This window comes from Canis lupus, chromosome 1 (genome assembly GCF_048164855.1).
Source record: "Canis lupus baileyi chromosome 1, mCanLup2.hap1, whole genome shotgun sequence".
NCBI classification, from domain to species: Eukaryota; Metazoa; Chordata; class Mammalia; order Carnivora; family Canidae; genus Canis; species Canis lupus.
In genome coordinates this window covers 110330942-110353023 of record NC_132838.1, presented here as the reverse complement: position 1 = coordinate 110353023, position 22082 = coordinate 110330942, and the positions used below count along the sequence as shown (strand labels likewise).

At 50.0% G+C, this 22082-nt stretch overlaps 2 protein-coding genes across 5 annotated transcripts in view; one reads left to right on the top strand and one right to left on the bottom strand.

The window, feature by feature from the left end:
* Nucleotides 1–883: 883 nt before the first annotated feature.
* Nucleotides 884–15874, bottom strand: FBXO46 (F-box protein 46). 4 transcript variants are annotated; one of them, XM_072774341.1, is made up of 3 exons: nucleotides 15742–15831; nucleotides 4440–4764; nucleotides 884–3873 (listed from the first exon to the last, which is right to left on the bottom strand). In XM_072774341.1, the coding sequence occupies exon 3, from the start codon at nucleotides 3793–3795 to the stop codon at nucleotides 1942–1944; it is 1854 nt and encodes a 617-aa protein (XP_072630442.1). In that variant the 5' UTR covers nucleotides 3796–3873; nucleotides 4440–4764; nucleotides 15742–15831; the 3' UTR covers nucleotides 884–1941. The 4 variants fall into 4 exon arrangements, with proteins under 4 accessions (XP_072630442.1, XP_072630458.1, XP_072630448.1 ...); XM_072774357.1 differs by lacking the exon at nucleotides 15742–15831 and adding an exon at nucleotides 6706–6724; XM_072774347.1 differs by lacking the exon at nucleotides 15742–15831 and adding an exon at nucleotides 6190–6625.
* Nucleotides 13914–22082, top strand: part of MEIOSIN (meiosis initiator) — a 25878-nt gene continuing 17709 nt past the window's right edge. Inside the window, exons 1-4 of the mRNA XM_072784059.1 lie at nucleotides 13914–13941; nucleotides 15660–15899; nucleotides 17220–17584; nucleotides 18734–18804. Coding sequence (XP_072640160.1) covers nucleotides 13914–13941; nucleotides 15660–15899; nucleotides 17220–17584; nucleotides 18734–18804 — 704 coding nt within the window. The remainder of the gene's footprint in view (nucleotides 13942–15659; nucleotides 15900–17219; nucleotides 17585–18733; nucleotides 18805–22082) is intronic.

Sequence of the window (22082 nt, the reverse complement as noted above, 5' to 3'; positions counted from 1 at the left end):
GGGAGTTGTCTGTGTCTCTGCCTCTCTTTGTGTCTCTCATGAATAAATAAATAAAATCTTAAAAAAAAAAAAAAAAAAAGGATGTCAGAGACTGTTGGGGTGCCTGGATGGCCCAGATGGTTAGCATCCCAGTTTTGATTTTGGCTCAGGTCATGGGATCGAGCCCTGTGTCCAGCTCCTACACTGAATGTGGAGCCTGCTTGGGATTCTCTCTTCTTCTCTCGAAACAAAAAACAAAAAACAAAAACAAAAACAAAAACCATACTGTTAATTATCTCTCAATATCCATCCTTCCCTCTTCCTTTATATTTGAATTTTTAAAATCACTCAATTCCCCTTTTTACTTAGTAAATAATTAAGTGACTTTTTGAAGCTTTGATTATATGGATCTTTAGTAAAAGGGGTGTTTTTTTTTTTTTTTTGCATAATGTACCCAGCTGAAAAACTGCATGTCCCCAGTCTCCCTCACAGCCCTTCCATATGGCTGAAGTTTGGATCAGTGAGATATACATATAGGTATAATATAGTACTTCTGCGAGGAAGGAGCCTTTTCTTCCTGCAAATTGGTGATGGTTGGAGTTCTAGCGGGGCCACAGCCAAAGGACAGTGAGCTGGAAGCAGCCTGGGTTTCTGACAATTTCAGGGCCACCATAGCTGCCCACTCTGGATTTCTAAAGAAATGAAAACTATCTTGCTTAAGCTACTACTATTTTGAGATTTTGAATCCAAACCGACACAGATGAAGAGTCAAAAATAATCTCAAGCTAAGGGACTTGGCTAAGGATCCTTCTCCCAATCTTTTCCAGCTCACCATGCAGTAATCCTTGGCTCCCTTCTCTCCCCAAACCCCTCCCTGAACAACACACAAACCAGTCTGGGCCCAGCCTTATAAATATCGATTTTATAGAAAGGACCAATTCAAAACTGGTCAGATGCCACACACCAGAAGCTTCCAGAACCACAAAGATGAAAAAACAAAAAACAAAAACAAAAAACCCCAAACAGAACAAACGAAAATACCCCAGACCAAACTGCCTGAAAATCAAGGTCTCCGTTGACCAAAGGATTCTGAAGAAACATGTATGGCTGAGGCTGGAGAGACCCCCACACCTGAATGAGTACCCAGAGTGGAAGTAAAAACAATCCAGAGATGCAAACTCACAGTCCCTGCCCACCGGCCCCCCACGCTGTCAAGAGCGAGGCAAAGGGCTTCACAGCTTTTTGGGGGAGGGAAGAAGCGATGATAATAGCTTCAGTGATGGGGGAGGGGAATCTATACTTCAATTTTTTTTTCCCCTTCTCTTCCCCTCTGGGGGAAGTGAAGAAACTGGTAGCTTTAGGTTAAGGAGAAAACAGTGATTTTTATTGTTTTAACGGAGCCAATGTCTAGAAATGGCAGGCTGCCATGAAAAGGGCCGCCACATCTGATCTGTGATCCCGTGGGACCCAATTCCTAAAGAGGAGGTGAGCCCGGGTGTGGTGGGTCAGGAAAGGTGCCAACCTTGCATGCTGCAGCCTCTTGAGGGAGAACATGGCTCCAGAGACAGAGACCTGGGGGAGGGGGCGGGAGGGGGCCAGAATGGGGGAACCCTTGCGGAGTACCAAAATTAGCTGCCTTCTGCTCCCTGCTGGTGGGTCCCTGGGGTGGAGAGTGGCAGGGAGGGGGTTGGGGCTGAATGGAGGAGAAATTGAGATGCTGATAAAAAACACCCTCCTTGAGGGTCAACGGCCCTGGGTCTGAAGAGTAGAAAATCAATAGGGGTCAGTTGATCAGAGTGCTTTCTCAATCATCCCCCTGAACCCCATCTCAGTTCTGGAGGGGGTGGGGATCAACACTGCCCGGACTGGGGGGCACAGGCTGGTGACCCAGTTCTGGCCCTCAGCTCCCGGGGGAGGGGGGAGGGGTGGGCATGGTGGGCTCTCCCCTCCCCTCCCCCGGCTTCACCTCCCTTCCTCCCTGCCAGCCCGGCCCCCACTGCTGCCAGTGCTGCCACCACCGCCACCACTACTGCCGCCACCTGGCCCATTGCAGGGCAGCACCCAGTTGTTATCGTGCAGACCCAGGCGGCAGCCAGGCGTCTCGCGGTCAGCTCGGCGGCAGCACATCCAGTAGGAACGTCCATAAGGCAGGTCGTGGTGGTAGGGCTTGGGGTGCCAGCGGCAGAGCGACACATCACCCTTCTCGTATCTCTTGCGGCACTGCTTGCAAGGGTCATCGCGATACAGTGGGTCGCGGCTCCAGCGTGAGTCTGTGGCCCGCACACCGAATGCCTCAATGATGCCCTTGAAGTGGTGGCAGGTACACTTGAGGGCTGCCAGGGCCCGCGTGGGCAAGAAGCTAAAGATCTTCACCAGCACGTGCTCGGGCAGCAGCAGCATGTACTGTCGCGGCTCTAGCAGCCGCTGGATCTTGAAGCGAATCTCCAGGAAATCGTGTGACACGTGCCGGTACAGGCGGCACAGAGAGGTGTCTGCTGTCCCCTCGGCATCATCCGGGCCTGGTGCGGTGGCTGGTGAGTCGGCCGGGGGTGGCTCAGGGGGCCCATCTGGACCACGGGACTGGAGGAAGAAAAGCTGGCCAGGTGGGGGCGGCTCCTCGGGGCTGACCGTCAGGCACACTGTCTCCTCTTTGACGTTCTTGGTGCCGTCCTTGCCAAAGAAGATGCATTCATCCACCACACCCGTCACCACCACATCCACATGGAAGCCTGATGCTCCGCAGTCCCGGGCAGGGGGTGGAGGGGGTGCTGGGGGAGTGTCCTCAGGCCTGGCAGGGACTGGTGTCTCCCCCTCGCTGGCTTCATCCGCCCGAGCCAGAAGGAACTCCACATTGCTGGGCAGGGCGTCCCGGGAGGGGCTGATGAGCTGGTACAGGTCGCAGGTGATCTTGTCCTTGGCTCGGGCCCCGGGGCCTGGGCTGCCAGGGTAGGCACAACCGGGCCGGCCCCCACTCCCGTTGGGCAAGCTGCCATCGGGTGCACGGGGCTCTCGGCCATTGGAGATGCGGAAGGCAATGCGTACCTCCCCTGGACCTGGCCCAGGACGCTCCTCTTTGCGGAGGCCTTTGGATGGAGGGCTGTCCCGCTGGGCCTCGAAGTGGGCCACCGCCTCGGCCACACGGCTGCAGTCCCCACCACCAGACCGCCGTTCAGATCCCAGCCCCTTGGCAGGCCCACCCTGCTCAGCTGACACAAAGACCACAGGCGCCGGGGTGCCGGGGCGAGGGTAGTTCTGCAGGGCCAGGGCGGCCCGCTGTTCCACTAGGGCTACCATCTCAGCCACAGAGAGCAGGTCGACGTCCTCACCAGTTGAGGTTGGGGCCCCCTCAGCAGCGGGGGGCCCCTCTGGGCCCCCTGGGTCCGGTGGAGCCTTGGTAGGTTCAAGACAGCGCCTCCTCCGCTTAGCCTTGGAGCTGTCGCTGCCCCAGTGCCCCTTAACCTTCATGGAGCTGGCCCGGCTGCCCCCACCACACTGGTGGGCCACAAAGAAGGCCACCTTCTCCTTTGTATTCCCGGGCTTGATGACGTACCACGTGTCCAGCAGGACTCGGCCCTCATCGCCAGCAGCAGCTGCTGAGAGGAGTGGAGCAGGCTGGGAGGCAGGGGCCTCTGTGGCCAAGGCAGGCGGGGTGTTCTCTGAGTGGGCAGGCCCGTGGTCTGGCTCAGCCCCACTGCCTGGCTCTGGGCAGGCCGATGGCTTGAGGGCTGCAGTAGGTGGGCGCGGCTGGTTCTGCGAGTAGGTGCCAAAGGGCCGGGGGCACCACAGCTGGAAGGGCAGGAGGCTGCTGCGGTCCATTCCGGAGAACGGTGGCAGACAAGCAGGGGTTCACTGCATCGCAGGACCTGGATGGTCAGGGGAGGTTCCACAGGCTACCTGGAGACAGGGAAGAGAAGGTTGGGGAGTTGGGGGACTAGCCTGCCCTCTTCCTACCACCCCAACTTTAACTTCTGAGGAGACAGACCAAATTAGCCCACTAAGAACTCTAATCCTGCCCCACTACACAGGTGAGCAAATGGAGGGTTTATAGAGGGAATGAGAGCTGGTCTTTAAACACCCAGAACAGGGAGGCCTGGGTGGCACGGCTGGTTGAGCGGCTTGGTTTTGGTTCAGGTCATTATCTCGGGGTCCTGAGCTCAAGCCCCACGTCAGGCTCCTCACTCAGCATAGAGTCTGCTTGAGCTTCTCTCCCCTTCCCTCTACCCCTTCCACGCACGCACTGCCTGCACTCACTGTCTCTCTAAATAAATAAGTAAAATATCTATAAACAAAATAAAATAAACACCCAGAATGTAACTGAAGCTAGCACCTTGCTCCAACCCTGCAGGTCATACTACATGGCCCAACTGCCTCGACTCATGATCCAGAGGCCTCCTGCTGCCATAACCTTGAACTTAAGTGAAAGTACCAACTAACAGTTCCTCCTTCTTCCATTTGCTCACCCAGTAGGCCAGTTCCTGAAAAGACAAGAATTCCCAGCCCTGCCCACAGCTATGGCTACTTGAGCCCACGGAGGAAGGAATGAAGTAGGCTGGACGGAAGAAGAAAATCTGAGGTGAGAGGAGCCAGACAGGCCCTTAAGAAATCAGCTCTTTGGGCTGCCTGGGTGGCTTAGTCGGTTGAGGATCTGACTCTTGGTTTCGCCTCAGGTCGTGATCTCAGGATCGTGGGATCGAACCCCGCGTCGGGCTCCGCACTCAGCACGGAGTCTGCTTGTCCCTCTCCCTCTGCTTCTCTCCCCAGCTCGTGCGCCTTCTCTGGCGCTCTCTAAAATAAATAAATAAATAAATAAAATCTTAAAGAAAGAAAAGAAAAAAGAAATCGGCTCTTTACTTTGTTTGAGTCCCAGGGCTCCCTGAGAATCTCTCAAAGCTGTGTATCCTCACCCAGAAAAATGCACACACTTGATAAGACTGTGTAGGTAATTAATTCCCTTAAGCACAGGCACAGAGCTCTGAGAGAAGAAAGCCTTTTCTAGTCTAGTTTTCTCTTCCAGTTGGACACTGGCAGACTGAGTAGGGAAGGGTTACTTAGCATAAAACCAGGCCCTCAAGGGGCACCTCGTGGCTCAGTGGTTGAATGTCTGCCTTTGGCTCAGATCATGATCCTGGGGTCCTGGAATCGAGTCTTGCATCAGGATTCACGCAGGGAGCCTGCTTTTCCCTCTGCCTATGTCTCTGCCTCTCTCTCTGTGTCTCTCGTGAATAAATAAAATCTTAAAAAAAAAAAAAGAAAGAAAAGAAAAAAATAGCCCCTCAAACTTGGTTTTAGAACGTTTTAATTCAGGGCTCTCTCAACAATGACCATTTTATTTTGCAACGACTTCGTGCATGATCTAATCTGGAGGCAATTCTGCTAATGAGTCTGACATGACCACTTTCCACTGCAGGATCAACAGGTAGCATAATCCTCCATCTCTCTCTGTCTCTCTCTCTCTCTTTTTAAGGTTTTACTTATTAAAATACGGCCCCCTGCCTATCTTTCCAAGTAAAATTTTACTGAAACATGCTCATCTCTTTATGGCCGCTTTCACACTGCAATGGCAGAGTAGTTGCAACAGAGGACATATGGCTTTAAAGAAAAGCCTAAAATAGTCAGTATCAGGTCCTTTATAGTAAAAGTCTGCTGACCCCTGTAGTATGGACTGAGCCCACCTATAGATGGCTAAATTTACCAGCCACCAACACATCTAAATGCCCAGGAACAGGCATGAACACAGCAAAAGCCATTTTCTATAGATACAATCTCTACAACTTGGCTACTCCCTGAAATCCTCCAATCAGTTCCTACCCTCATCTCCAGAATACAAACGCCCTCCCCCAAATATCCAGACCCTTTCAAATCCTAATTTAAACTTCCAAACCTATAAATATCCCCTTAGCACAGAAGGCCCCAATCTCAAGGAAGCCTCACAAATCCCACGTCTACCGACTACTCCAACACACACAGCAATCTCCCAACCTCACACATGCCCCAAAAGACCAGTTTCCTGAAATCCTATACTCCCCTTCAAACACTTTCTAAATCTCCACATTTCCTAATTCATAACAGAAGCCCCCCACCGCCAACTGAAAAAAAAAAAAAAACCTCATGAAAACATAAAAGCTCCCTAACACATAAGACTAATTCCAAACCACGTATTTCCCAAAGCCCCAAATACCACCCCCGCAAACACTCCCGAAGAATCCTCACCAATGACACGTGCTTATTGCAAGGCGCATGGCTCAATGGAGCTTATAAGGTACTGTTCTAACAATTCCTGCTAATCCTCCCCGGTCCCCAGGAAGCAGGCAGTGTATTAGTCCCAGTGTCCAGATGAGGCACAGAAAGGTTTAACCCCAAATCGCGGGTCAGACAGGTAGGAAGAACTCGAGAAAGGCGAAAGCCCAGGCATTCCGGCTCCAACACGGGCACTCCTGGCTTCTTGACTTTGCTTCTAAGTCTCTCCGGGAGCTCCCCAAATCACACGCCCACCTACCATCCCAAACCACAAAGGAGACCCCTACAATACAACTGAAACTTCCACGTTACAAAACAACCCAAAACCTAAACCCCAAGGGAACCCCAAGAATCCCCCACATCCATGCACAAACACTTCAAGCCCCCAAATACCGCTTAAGTGCAAAGGGAGCCCCTCAGTTTTGTAACCCCCCCCACCCCGCCAACCACTCAGACTACCCTCGAAAGCTAGACACGCCCCCAAAGTACCCCATCCCTGAGCCCCGCCCCCCTGCGGCGGGAGAGGGTGGCCGCACGCAGGCAGGCGCTCGGGAGGGAGAGGGCCCGCCCCCTCGCTCCTTCCCTCCAGACGTCGCGCGGCCAAGCGGGCGACTAGTTTCCCTCCGCCCCTTTGTTGACAGACCCGCGCGTGACGCCCCCAGCCAATGAGCGGCTGCCGTTCGGGGCCGTGCCCATATAAGGAAGGCCTTGGCGAAGGGGCCTAACTTCGAAAGAGGGAGGAGTAGGCGAGAGGTGACGGGGGTGTGGAAAGGGCCGAGTGTAAGAGAGCGTCGAACAATTCCCAACTTCTTGCTAAAACGGAGGAACAAGGCCGGGACAGAGGCCACGGTATTCAAAGGAGAGGTTTATTGCACGACGTTCCCTCTCAACAGGAGCTCTGATTGACAGTTGAGATTTAAAGGGCCAAGCGGCTCGGGGATGGAGATTCGAGGGCGGAAGGAAACCGGGCAGAGAGGTGCGCCCAGGTTTTGGTTGGGAACCCTGAAGAGCGAGATTCCCTGCGGGGGAAACTGGGCAACGGGATCACTTCATCCTTGAAGAACAAATGGCACAACTTTGCGACGACTTCTGCGGCACTGGGTTCGGCCTCCGGGCTTGGCATTCAAGGCTCAGGCTGTGTGGCCAAACGCACCTTTCTGTTCAGCCTTTCCAACCAAGCCCCCCAAATCTGATTCAGACTCAGTACAAGAAAAGAATATTAAATGCCTCAATAATGCTTTCTAAATACTAATTACCTGTTAAAATAATACTTAGGATATACTTTAGTTAAACAAGATACTTAAAATTAACTTCATCTCGGTAAACCTGGGTGGCTGAACGGTTAAGCACATCTGCCTTCGGCTCAACTGCTTTTTTTTTTTTTTTTTTTTTTTTTTTTTGCAGTTGGCGGTGGGGGGGCTTCTGTTACGAATTAGGAAATACGTGTGGATCACTCGATACCAGGATCGAGTCCCACATCGGGCTCCCTGCATGGAGCCTGCTTCTCCCTCTGCCTATGTCTCTGCCTCTCTCTGTGTCTCTCATGAAAAAATAAATAAAATCTTAAGAAAAAATTAACTTCTCTTTCTTTCGGCTTTTTAAAATGTAGCTACTATAAGTTTTTAAGTTACACATACAGCTAGCATGGTATGTCTGTTGAACACTGCTGGTCTAGATCCTTTCAATGCCAGGCCAATTCAAGAGACACCCCAAGGTGGCTCCACCGCAAGCATCAATCCAGGAGTCAGCTGTGCCCCCACCAACCTGCCCCCCCCCCCTTGCCTGCTTCCTATCATCCTGTGCCTGACCGCCAGAGGGTCTTAAAGCACCAACCAGACCCCACCCTATCCTGTTCAAAACCTACCACGACTCTATCCAGTGCCCTTGGGAAAAAAGCCCAGGTACCCAGCAGGTCCAACCTCTTCCCTCCCCACTCCTCCACACCCCCAGTGGACCCAGGTGGGCACCAGATCTGGCAAAGAGAGAAGTTAGAGTACTTGGGCCTTGTCTGATCCTCAGTAGAAGCTATTAGCCTCTCCACTGTAGGAATAAAGAAACTGAAGCAGGACAGGTTGCTCGCACTGAACTGGTATGAGTTGGAGCAGGGATGTGAACCCAAAGAATCTGATTCAGGATCACTGTGCTCTATTATTGCTTTGCTATCTATTCTCTGGCATCCTAGTTCAGCCATTCCATCCTCCAAGAAGCTGATCCACCAGGCTGGGTCAGACTCCACCTCTAGGCTCCTACACTGGCCAACTTGCTTTTTTACTCCAGAGTCACAAAGCTCTCCCCTTCCGTGGTCTTTTTGTTGTTCCCACTAACCGGAATGCTTTCCCCCCAGATATCCATATGGCTCAGTTCTTTATTTCATTTGTGTCTCTGCTCAAATGTAGCTTTAACAGAGAGGGCTTGCCTGAGCTCCCTTCCTGGAAACCTGCCACTCGCCCAGAGGAGGGCCTCTGGGTCCCAAATCCTAGCCCTGACCACTTTGAGTTATCACTGTGTAGGGATGGATCAGTCTCCTCTACTGGACAGGGAACCCAGAAGGGCCAGAGTAATCAGGGTCATCAGGTGTCCCCAGCAGCACTGGCCAGCATGGTAATGACTGAATAGAGCAAAGCTCCCTCCCTTGCAGCAACATGTCCTAAAAATGTATGTTTTAAACATAAAGTGTAAACCTTGTTTCACACCCAGGTTCCATCTGTGTCCTAGGTCACTGGGGCACAATTTTCTAATTCCCCCACACTGAGCTCTCTACAAAAAGGCCCTTTACTAGGTCTGCTTTCAGAAAATGCTCCATGAAGATCCATCTATTTGTAAAACATCATGACACAGAAAGCCTGGAAATTTTAAAAATGGAAAAAGACTAGACAAATGTGAATCAAGAGACAAGTAGAAGGGTGACAATATCATTAAAAAGACAAAACAGTAATGGGGGGTGCCCAGCTGGCTCAGCCCTGGACCTCGGGGTTGTGGGTTCAAGCCCTGACTCAAAATAAAATCTTAAAAAAAAAAAAAAAAAAAAAAAGTAACAGGGACGCCTGGGTGGCTCAGCGGTTGAGTGTCTGCCTTTGGCTCAGGGCGTAATCCTGGGGCCTGGGGATCGAGTCCTGCATGGGGCTCCTAGTGAGGAGCCTGCGTCTCCCTCTGCCTATGTCTTTGCCTCTCTCTGTCTCTTGTGAATAAATAAGTAAAATCTTAACAAAAAAAGTAACAGCTGACAAAAGCAAAAAGTAGAAGTAGGCACATAGGTGGTAACGAAACAAACTGAACTGTTACACACAAAAGTTCTCAATATACATGCTAACATGATGGCTTCATATATAAAGCAAAAAAGCAATACGCTTTGTTGGTACACACTTTAGCAAATCCACAATTCTTATGAGAAACTGCAATAGATCTCTCCGTAAGAGATGAGCTGAAGAGATAAAATTGATAAGGAACTGAACCACAAGATCAACACTCTCGGTGGAATGCCCCCAGCCATTCCAGAATCCAGTTTACATCCCTTATCTGACATTCCAAAGCCCTCCTGTGTGCTGGCTCCGAGTTAGTCGCTGAGCATGCAGAGATGACGCTGAGCTCACCAGAAGGAGCTTGTGAGAAAGGGGGGCAGACATCCAAGTAAACCATCATGACCCACATGAATCTATCAAGAGAGAAACTGATCACAATGGCAGTTCACACCCCAGCACTGGGAGCCAGGCTTTGCTCCAGGCATTTTACAAATATTAACTCATTGGATTTTCATTATCATCTCACTATTTTTAACCTCATTTCAAGGACGTGGAGGCACGGAATGGTGAAGCAATTGCCCTCAGACTTGGCTTTGTGGCAGGAGTTCCGGAAGCGCCAGCAGGTTTAGTCACTGAGTAGGACTTTGTCCGGATCATCTCATTGGGTCCTCCAACACTGCAGTGCCCTTCACCTATGGCCATACACACTCACCTTTCTCTTCCCCATTTATTTTTTTCCTTAGCACGTATCAGTATCTAATGTACTAGAAACTTTGTTTATAAAGTTTTTTTTTTAAGATTTTATTTATTTATTCGTGAGAGATAGAGAGAGACAGAGGCAGAGACATAGGCAGAAAGAGAAGCAGGCTCTCTGTGGGGAGCCTGATGCGGGACTTGATCCCCAGACTCAGGATCACACCCCCAGTCGAAGGCAGATGCTCAACCGCTGAGCCACCCAGGAGTCCCTATTTATAAAGTTTATTGTCAGTTTCCCTTCACTAAAAGGAAAGCTCCCCCAGGACCAGTATTCTTGCCTACTTAATTTCACTGCTGGATCCCCAACTCTTAGCACCAAGCTCTTGGCTCCTCTGAGTGAGTTCCCTGGAACAGTAGCCCCTGGGAATGCATTAGGAATGGTGTCTCTCTTGCTGCCCTACACCTGCAGAACATGCACTTTGACAGCTCTCTAGGGTATTCATAGGCACATCTGAGAAGTCATGCCCTAGCACATCAGAGGTGTGCAATGCATGTTTATTTGAACAGACTCCTCTAACACCACCCTACTGTCTGTCTTCACAGGAGCTACTGGGGACCTCTTGGGAAAAGCTGGCTGCTTCCAGCCAAGTCCACGTGTGGAAATCTTGCTCCCAGGATGGAGGCAGGATGGCACCTCCTCCAGGAGTTATTCCAGTGTCCTCCCAAGCTATTCAGGATTCTCTTCCTCCTGAGACTTCCGCTGGCAGCACCTGTCACCGTCATTGCTGAATGACAATGAACTGGGTAAGGGCCTCTCCCCCCTCTAGCCTGTGGGTTTCTGAAAGGCTGGGACCTCTCCTCAAAAGCACAGCTGCTCCAGCCTCCGCACTTGGCTCACTGGCCTAGTTTAGCTCTTTAGGCTCTATCCTTTCCCTGTAGCCAGAGAGACTGCTGCTTCAAACATAAATCGGACCATATCACTCCCCTGCTTAAAACCTTTCTGTGAGAGGTGTAAGTTTGCACAAACAAAAATACCATGTCTGGGAGCCCTTCTCAGGAAACTACCGGAGGATTTGCTTCCCCAAAATGAAGCAGTGAATGAAGAAAAGGAGCTATCAGATCAAAGAAACAGGTCTAGCCTGGAAGGGAGGCAAAAGGAATCCCCAGATAAAGGTGAAAGGAGAGCCTGGGAGGACAGCTTGCAGGAGGTCTAGAGAGAACCTGTTTCCACAAATGCACAGAGAAAAAGGCTAGCAATGAACAAGCTAAGTGTGCACCCCAAGAAGTTAGAAACAAGGGGTGCCTGAGTGGCTCAGTCAGTTGAACTTCTGACTATTTCAGCTCAGATCTCGACCTCAGGGTAGTAGGATGGAACCTGCTTGGGATGCCCTCTCTCCTTCTGCCCCTTCAACTACTGGTGCATGCTCACTCTTTCTCTCAAATAAATAACTAAAATCTTTTAAAAAGAAAAAAGTTGGAAACAATGTCAACTATAGAAGAATAAAGCAAAGAAAGAAAGAAGGGAATACAAAGTGGATGCCTGGCCCCCCTCACTCTGATTCGAGTGAGGCCCGCCCCCTCCTTGGGGTGCCTCTGTCCCAGGGTCAGGGCTGTCAGGGTCAGGTCAGCATAGGGCCGGGCACAGAGCAGGCAGTCAGGGAATGCACTGGTTCACGGTCACACGGGAATTGGTAGCAGGATACTGGGGCTCTGTTCCTGGTCCTGCTCCTTCCATCTCCCACCCCCTGGACCCTCACCCCCACTCTGTCCATAATCTTGATTCATCCCTCCCTTGGGTTTTTGACCTCAGGGTCTGCTGGCCTCTCTCCCTCTCAAATCTTCCTTTCCAACGGCTCTCCCCAACGGTAGGAATCATCCAATCCTCAGGATCTAGAGATCTGGGATGCAGGCAGAACCCAGGCAGGGCCTGCAGACACCCCACTTTCCCACTTTTGGGGGTGTGACCATAGGTAGGGTGCTTAACCCTTGGTGCCTCAGTTTCCTCCACTGTAAAATGCAGCTAATAACAGTATCCACCCACGGGTTGCCTGATGATTCACAATCAACCCAGCAGAGGGCTCAGTGTCAGCTAGGTACCAAGGAGAGGCTCAATATTCAGGCTCTGGGCTTATTAAGTAAGGCAAGGGGAGACTTAGTACCTAGGAGTTTGGAAATCATTGACTAAACCAAAATTTCAACCCTCTTTATGTTCTGAACCCTCTTTGTTTTCCTGGTCCTTCACAGTCACCAAAGTATGGTCATTCCTTTGATACTGGTGGGTATTAGGTCTCCAAACTATTTTTTTTTTTTTTTTTTTTTTTTTTTTTAGGTCTCCAAACTATTAATCAAACAGATATTTACAGAGCAGCTACTGTGTGCCAGGCACTTGCTCTGGGCACTAGGAGTATACGGGGAAAAGGAGACAAAAAATCCTGGGCCTTCGTGGGACTGACATACTAATTGGTGACAGGGACAGTAAAAATTGAGTAAGTTCCAAGGTGGCAAGGGCTGTGGGGAAACAAATATAGCAAGTAAGAGGACTGGAAGTGCAGTTCTGATCTTAATCGAGGGGTCAGGATGGCATCATGGAGCAGGTGATGAGCCAAGCCTTTCAGAAAACTTGTGGTTTTAGGAGTCATATGGCATTACCCAAGCTGCTAGAAATACACCATTAGAAATGGTAAAAATATCATTTTGTATGAGTAAGCTTCGGACAAGCACAGGCTGAAAGCACACTGAAGATTTTCAGAAAAGGCAAAATGACTTGGAAAGCAGACAAATTTCCTAAGACAGACAAATAAAGGAAAGGGGGGGGGAGGTGTCACATCACCCCAGGAGACCCAGATGTGACATACAGGCTGCCAAACTTTCCCCCAGATCAAGAGGCTTTCAGATAATTCACTGAGAGCTGAAGACAAAGTGTTAAAGACCCCTGAAAGTAATGATGCAATGACAAGGAGGCAGAGCTAGCATGAGGGGCTGCAAATGAATCAGTAAGAGGAAACCCAAATCAGAAAAATAAGCACGAATGCCACCAGCGTTGTGACAACAAGGAGCTCCCCAAGGCAGGGTGTCTGTCTGCACAGAGTAGGTGCTCTATCAACACTGTGGAGCACTCAGGGAATGAATGCCCATTTTCTAGAAGAAACTGAGGTCCAGAGAGGTTAAGTGTCTTGCCTAAGTGTGTGTGATGGAGCCAGGATTCAAATCTCAGCGTTCTGGTTCCAAAGCACATGCTCCATAGTTTTTTCTTAAAAGAATAAAAATTAGGGTGCTTGGGTGACTCAGTCAGTTAAGCATCTGCCTTTGACTTAGGTCACAATCCCAGCATTGGGCTGGGCCCCACATTGGGTTCCCTGATCAGCAGAGAGCCTCTCCCTCCGCTGCTCCCCCTGCTTGTGCTCTCTCTCTCCCCATGTCAAATAAATAAAAATCTTTAAAAAAATTTTTTTTAAATAAAAATCATAAAAAGACCTCAGACTTCTTGAGAACTTCATATGTACTACACATTTTATAGATGTTAACCTCATCAACTCTTTACAAGAGCCCCATGTTTGGAATGTGGCCCCATTTTGCACAAGAAAACTTGAGGGCCAGGGTGGGAACACAACTTGGCCAAGGACATACAGCAGCAGAGGTAGGGATTTGAACCCGGGCCTATCTAAGGCCAATACTTTTAACCACAAGCTTTCCTATCAGTGCCAGAGAACTTTAGTGATAAACTCAGGAAGCCTCACAACAAATGAACCAAACTGTTTCAAGATGAATTACAAAGTTGCCAAACTGCCCAGTAAGGCTGGAATAACCAAAATGTTGGAGGGAGAAAATAGAGTTGTCAGAAATATTTCCTATGCACTGAAATACCTGGAGTTGGGCCAGGCTGGGCATCAGCAAGTGAATTATTTATATTTGGCTGGGGATCGGGATGGGGACAGATTGAGTTTCTGAGCACCCCATCGGGGAGTCACCCTTCGACTTGAAGCCCAAGGGTAGAGGGTGAGAAAAAAGACGAGCCAGATATGGGGGTAGCCTGTGGGAGGAAGAAAACGCAACCTAGCTAATGTATCCCTCACTGGTCTCTGTCTCCTATGTTCTTTCTCAAGTCTGTTTCCCACTCCCTGTTCAAAAAATGACAACACATGTGTATTTGAGCACTTACTCCAAGAACCTTATGTGCTTATTACCTCTCTGGAGCCTCTAACCTTCCTAGGATTACTGATCCCATTTTATAGTTCTCGAAAGGCTGAAAGACTTGCCCAAGGACACACGGCAAATGGATGGCAGGACTAAAATTTGAACTGAAGACCACTTCTCTTCTGGAGTCTCTGCCCTACTCATAACATTGTATTTCAGTATAAGAGGAGGGGAGAAATCAGAGTGGTGAAAGCAGATTCTGAGCCAGTATGCCTCAGTTGGAATCCCGAATCTACCACTTAATGCTGGATGACCTTGGGAAAGTTGCTTAAGCTCTCTGTGCCTCTGCAACCTAACTGCACCTATACCTTTGGGGTGCTGTCAGAATTAAATGAGTTAAGAAAAGAGCCAGGCACTTCCTAAACAGTAAGTGTTAGCTGTAATCTACTGTGGGGAGCCCCTGCATGCTTCTAAGCTGGGGTGTGCCCAGATCAGTGCCAGGTTTTGAGAAAAACGCCTCTGGGGTTGGCCTGATAAGGAGGGAATCCATTAGCACCTGTGACCCAGTCACATTCCTGGGGTGGGGAACTTCCCACCAAGAGCTCCGGAGACTAAAGACTTATTGCCAAGGGAGGGTAACAATCTTAAGGAGCCTCCCCTCTTCTCGGTGGCAAGTTGTTCCAAGTTGTTCCCGCAACACAGATAAGGGCACCAAGTTCCAGAGAGGGGAGACTTGCCCAGGTCACAAAGGAGTGACAGGGTAAGAGATCTGAATGCTGGACTGTCAAAGCACAGAAAGCACTATACTTTCTGAGATCCCACTGAAGAAATGAGAGTGCAAAAAGTCTCTCTATGGCCCCTTCTGTCCAGTTTCTCTGGAGTCTCGGGCTAGTCTAGGCAAACTATCCTTACATCCAGGCGCCTAATGCCATGCTCCCCACCCCATGCCCAGCACGGCAGCCTAACCAACACAGCACTCTACCATTGATTTCTCTCCCCCGCCACCTCAGCTTGCCCTCCTGCCCCCAATCCGATCAGGAGGCCCTAACCCACCTCATCCTCAGCTGGTCTCTCTCTCGGAGCCTACAGACCCACTTATCCATCTAGCCCTGACCCCCAAGCCTTTCCGCATCCCCTAGGCTACCTGCCTCGAAATTGCTCCTTTCAGGGCCTCTGCCAGGACGCCCAGCCCCTTCTCCAACTCGGGACTCCCTTCCCCAGCTCTGACCTCCCTTACAATCAATCCCAAAGCTCGACTCCCTCCCCACCTCCAAGACCCCTCCCCAGCCCCCATTCTTCTACTACTCCCTCCGGCTCCCATTCCTCCCGAACCCCTCCCCAAAGCGATCTCTCCTCGTCCAGCCCCTTCTTTAGCCCCTGCCTCCTTCTTCTCGCACCTGGTTCGAACCCCCGCCCCAGCTTTCAAGCGCCCCCGGCCCCCGCTCGAAATTCTCACCATCTCCCCGCGCCGCAGCTCTCTCGGCTACGCGGGTTTCCCCCACTCGCTCCTCTCCAGCCTCCCCTTCCGGGTTCCCGCCCCGAAGCCCGCTGGGAATTGGAGTCCGAGCGGCCACGGACTACACCTCCCAGAAGGCAGCATGATCCCGCTTGGAGGTGGGGAAAGGAAGCAAATTGGGCGGGCTGAGGACAGGAACTACTCTAACTCCCCGGAGGCCGAGAGGGCGCTTTGCGGCGCAGGCGCGGGAGAGCGCCCCCGCCAGGCGCACTGGGAGATGGAGTCCAGCCTCCTCCATTTTGGCCCGGGGCCCTTGGAAAGAAATTGAGCAAACTGCAGAGACATTTGTGAGGGCTGAAGGGTTTGAGAAGGAGCAAGTGTATCGAGTTACTTTTGCACATTAACATAATAATTAATAGTGCCTTGTACTTTCTCCAACGTTTTTCCATCTCCTCCCCCGATTTTCTTACCATCACCTCCACTAATTTTTCACTTGTTCCCGTGAATTAGGAATTAGTCAACATCACAGAAACTCCATGAGGACAGACACTTTTGCATATCTCGTTCAAGCACCCAGAGCAAGTGTTGTGCAATATTTACTGCATACTAACCACCTGCCAGACACCCTGCAGACAAGGCAAGTATTATCCCAAAATTGCAAAAGTTAAGGCAAGAAGAGGTGACGCCTCTTCTCCATGGCAACAGAGCAAGAAGGTGGTTTGAACGTAAGTGTGTTGGACATCAGGGCCTCTACTCTCCACTAGGTCGTTACATCCCTTCCCCTCAAGCTATATTTTCCAGGCCATCCTCACCGGCCGCCGTGAGGAAGAGGTTTCTAAAATAGAGCGTTTGCTGTCAAGGAATGAATATATGTCTCTGTGCGGAGAGCAGCTTCTAAGGGCCAATTCCAATGGCTCTCCTCTTTGAATCTTTTCTCAATTTATTGCTCTTTAACATCACTAGATTCTCAAGATCTGTGAGCCTTCCCGAATGCACCGGAAAGACAGCGGCGAAATTCCCAACTTTAGCACGATCCTTGGCACACAGTAGGCCCTCATTAGATATGTAGCGAAGGAAAATGGTGGAAAGAGGGCCAGAAAGGAGGCTGACTAGATCTCTCTTTCTTCCTGAGAGTTGGCAGTTGGGGAGACCCCGCCTCCTTATTAGGATCCCCGGTCTCTGGCGGGCTGGAGCCAGAGGGGGCGTGGCCAGTCGGGGGCGTGGCCCGCGGAAAAGGCGGGCAGCTGACTGAGCGCTGATTGGCCGGCACTTTGGCGCGCTCCAGCAAAGGCCTTGTCGTGAGGCGCGAGGCCAAGCTCGAGCCGGGCTGGAAGACAGGGCGCTTCCCCAGGCGCGCTTGCGCACGGCCACTTGCACCCTGCCGTTTCCCCTCTCCAGTCTCGCGCCCAGCACACCTTGGCGGGAACTGCTGGGGGCGTGGCCTGGCCTCAGCTGCTCACTTTTGGTCTCCTCCACAGGCCTCGCGCAGAAGCCTCGAGCCAAGGGGATTCGCGCCCACCCCACGCCGGGGTGGGGAACGCCGTGGCCGAGGCCTGCCTGGGGCTCGCGCGCACCACCAGCCTCCCGGGACGCGCGCGAGACGCTATCTGATCAGGCTCCCGAGTGTGGGGCTGGCGTGAAACCAGAAGGGGGGGCCTCACGCCATTTTGCACGTCCTGAGGCGGGTGCTAGAGGCCGAGGAGAACGGGGCGGGGGACGCCCCGCCACCAACCCGCCAGAAGGGAGCCTGGGGTCCCCTCAGGAGCAGCAGTCTGTGGTCGTGGCCTCCCTCGGGGGCTCTCAGGAGGACAGGAAGGCGGGCGAGCCCGGTGCTCAGAGCGAGGCAGGCCAGGGGCAGCAGAGCTGGAGTTCGGGTTTGAGGCTGGGCCTGGGTTTGGGGATCCAGGCTCAAGTCTGAGATAGGGAGGGCTCTGTTTGAACAGTGTGGGGGCTTTAGGGTCACGAGATAGGATCTGGGATCTCCAGCTTTGTATCTAGATATAATTTGGATTAGAATCTGAAGGTGTTGGCTTTTGTGACTGGAAGCTTTCCTGTTGAAATCTGGAGATCGTAATTTTAGGATCTAGAAGTCTTAGTTGTGAGTTCTGGAATATAACTTGGGGGCCTGAGGTCTGATTTGGGAAGTTTGAAGCCTCAGGATAGATTCAAGTTCTAGAATCTCAGTATAGAGTATGAGGTATGAGGTTTAGGGACTTTGAGGATTAAATTTTAGGGCCTGAAGTCCCCATGTTGAGTATGGGGCTTCAATTTTGAGACTCACATGTGAGATTTCAATTTTAGGGTTGGGAGGGACACAATTTGAAGGTCTGAAGTGGCGTTCAGGGGTCTAGAGATCTTTATTTTTGGACCCGAGGTCAATTTGGGAGACTTGTTTGCTCGGGGTGGGGAGGGGGGAGATGGGGGACTTGGGTTTCTTACTTTAGGGTTTGGGTTCTCTATTAAGGTTTGTAGTCTGTGATCTTAATGGGATTGCGATGGGGGTTGTCTTTGGAGATCAAAAGTGGACAGTTTGGAGGTCTAGAGTATCTCAATATTAGAGTTTAGGGTTTTTAGGCTTGGGAGGGCACCTTTTTGGGTTCTAGATCCTCACTTTGGGAGATTAAAGTCATAGTTCTGGTGTCTTAACATCGAAGTCTAGAAATCTCAAACCACGGTTTTCAGGTCTGACGGTCTAATATCTAAATGTTAAGACCAAAGTTCTGAAGTTAAAGTTAGGGAATTTGCTGCTTTTAGTTTTGGGTGCGGATCACGACTTGACCCAGATTTACAATTTGGGATTCATGAATTTCAGTTTAGAGTTTAGGAGTTTGAATTTGGTCTCTGGGCCCATATTCTTAGGAGTTGGGGACTCTTGGGATCTCTGAGAGCTCAAAGGAACCACATGGGGAAAATGAAGGCTGCCCACCTTGTGGCCAATTACTCCTGGAATCCCAGAGGTAACTAATAATTCTTTCTTTTTCCCTCTTTGCAGATGTGGGGCTCCAGCAGAAACTTGTGTTCCCCTGAATGGCCCAGAGCCAGTTCCCTAGGTTCCAGTGACAGGTAAGGGCTCTCCCCTGCCTATCTCCCTTCCAGCTTTGTAAACTCTGGTTGAAAAATAACAATAATGTTTACTGAGCATTTACTGTTTGTTAGACTTTTGCTAAGCCCTTTTGTTTGTCCTTTAATCCTTACAACAACTCCACAAGGAAGTAGGTGTGAATATTACCACCATTTTTAAGATGAGAGAACTCTGGGTAATTGCCAAAGATCATCTCAGAGGCCCTGCAGGCTTTGACATTCTGAGTTTTGTAAATGCCCTGCCTTCCTTTCTTTTATTCATATATTCATTCATCAAGCACCTCCTAAGTGTTAGGAATCTCATAGAAGGGATGTTCACAGCAAATGGAGAGTCTGATCAGATTTCTCCTTCCCTCCCAAGCCTGGATAAAGAAAAGAGAGCCAGAGTTCATCTTATCCTCACTATCTCCCCGAATGACTTACTGTCCATCCATCTCTTCATTCATTTATTAACTTCCAATTTAAGCATCTGCTTTGTTCAGGTTCTCTACATAGGTACTGTGCTCAGAAGGAGCACGATGAAGAAAATGAAGAAGGCCTGTCCCGTGCAGCCCATTCCTCCTGGAATCCCAGAGGTTACCAACAATTGGGAGGGAGTCTTTTCCCCCCTTTCTAGATGTGGGGAGGGGTCACTATATTAATAAAGACTCTTAGTTGCAAGTAACAGAAACCTAGCTAAGACCAGCTTAAGCATAAAAGGAGATTCATCAGGTCATTTGAACTAAAAATTCAGGGGCATCAAGCTTGGCTGGTTCTGGGTGAGGGCTAAATAATGTTGCCAGGAACCTGCCTCTCTTGGCTCTGTTGTTGCCCTGTGTTGGCTTCCTTCTCAAGCAGGCCTTCCCTTTGTGAGGGCAAGATAGCTCCCAGAAGCTCCAGGGCCATATCCTACCAGCCTGAAAACCCCAGCAGAGAGTCTCTTTTAGGAATCCCTTGATTCTGTTTGGCCAAACATGGGTTATGACCCCAATCCTGATCCAATCACTGTGACTCTTCCCAGTTGGACCTTAGTTCTGTGCTGCCTAGTGGAGCGGGAGGCTGGAATCGACCTCTCTGAACCACATGGACCTAGAGTGGGGGAGGGGTGGTTCCAAAGGAAAGTATTACCAGACAAGGGGGATTAACTGTTGGTCAACCAAAAACAATTTTATCAACTATAATTATCCAACACGGTACTTCCACTCCATTTGTCAACTTTCTAGCCACTTCCATTTTAGAAATGAGTGAAAAACCGCCTCAGAGAGGTTAAAACATTTGTCTAAAGTCACACAGCAAGGGGCAGAGCTGGGATTTCACTCTAAGTCTGTCTTATTCAAATGCTAGAGCTTAAAACCAACTATTATGCTGCCTCTTGGGATCGTCCCCCATTATGTCCCACTTTAGGATAGCTTTTTTTTGTTTTGTTTTAAGATTTTTATTTATTTATTCATGAGAGACAGAGAGAGATAGAGAGGCAGAGACACAGGCAGAGGGAGAAGCAGGTTGCATGCAGGGAGCCTGATGCGGGACTCGTCCCAGGACTCCAGGATCATGCCCTGAGCCGAAGGCAGATGCTCGAACTGCTGAGCCACCCAGGTGTCCCTGGGACAGCTCTTATTCTTAAATCTCTGCACACATTAAAGCAAATTAGGGTCTGGGCCTTGGTTTTCCTTTATTTAATATGAGAAATTTGGACTGGCTTTTCCAGCTCCTGTAAAATAAACTAGGGAGGGCTCAGGCTGATTAGCTCAGGGAAGAGGAAACACTAAGTGCTGGTTGTTATTCTAGAAGCTAGGGATTTGGCCAGGGCCACATACAACTTATCATGGGCCCTAAGCAATTTTGCCTTCTTGGGACCCTTCCTCCATTAAAAACATATTTAAAGTTTTAGTTTACAACAACATCAGCATAGATTTTATTTTTTTTAAGACTTTATTTATTCATGAGAGACACACAGAGATAGAGAGGCAGAGACACAGGCAGAGGGAGAAGCAGGCTCCATGCAGGCAGCCCGATGTGGGACTCAATCCCAGGTCTCCGGGATCACACCCTGGGTTGAAGGCAGCGCTAAACTACTGAGCCACCCACGCTGCCCATCAGCATAGATTTTAAAAGAAAATAAAACATTTTTAGGATGCCTGGCTGGCTCCAGCGGTGGAGCACGCGATTCTTGATCTCGGGGCTGTGAGTTCGAGCTCCACATTGGGTATACAGATTACTTAAAAATAAAATCTTTTTTTAAAAGATTTTATTGATTTATTCATGAGAGAGAGGCAGAGACATAGACAGAGGGATAAGCAGACTCCCTGTGCAGACCCCTATGCGGGATTCCACCCCAGGACCCTGGGATCATGCCCTGAGCCAAAGGCAAATGTTCAACCACTGAACCACCCAGGTGCCCCAAAATAAAATCTTTAAAAAAGAAAAAGAGGGATCCCTGGGTGGCTCAGCGGTTTAGCTCCTGTCTTCTGCCCAGGGCATGACCCTGGAGACCGGGATCGAGTCCCACATCAGGCTCCCTGCATGGAACCTGCTTCTCCCTGGGCCTGTGTCTGTGCCTCCCTCTCTCTGTGTCTTTCATGAATAATAAATAAAATCTTAAAAATAAATAAAGAAAAAAGAAAAAGAAAGAAAGCATTTTTATGAGCTCTTAAAAGTGGCACCAGACAGGTACTGTGCTTACTGTGTCTAAAGGGTAAGTCAATCTATGATATGACAATTAATAAACTAGACAAAAATCCCTGCCCTGTGGTGTTTATAACAGAGAAAGAAGATTTCAGATTTTGATAAATAATACGGGGATGTGACCAAGAATATACTTAGTTTGATCTGTTGGTCATGAAAAGCCCCTCTGAGGAGGTTATATCTAGGCTAAATGCTGAATGGCAAAGAAAAAAACAGCCATACAACAATCAGGGCAAAAGAACATTCCAGGTGGAGGGAATAGGAAAGGCCCTAGGGCAGAAAGAAACTTGGCAGTTTAGAGAAACAGAAAAAGGACCCAAGTGGCTGGAGCTGGCCTGTTCCTTGAAGACCCAGAGGGCAGAGCTGGGATTGGTGAAAATTACAAATCTCATGAGGAAAGAACTTGTCTGAAACCAGAACCATCCAGCAAGGAAAGGGACGGCCTTGGGAGGAAGTACAGCTCCTGGAGGCCTCCTGCTCTAGGAGCACAGCCCAGGTCACACCTACTTAGGACTACTGCCTAGCAGATGCCAAGATTTTGTGATGCCTCGTCACCCTCTTCCTCCCTCGAATTTTTTTCCCCCTGCAACTTCTGT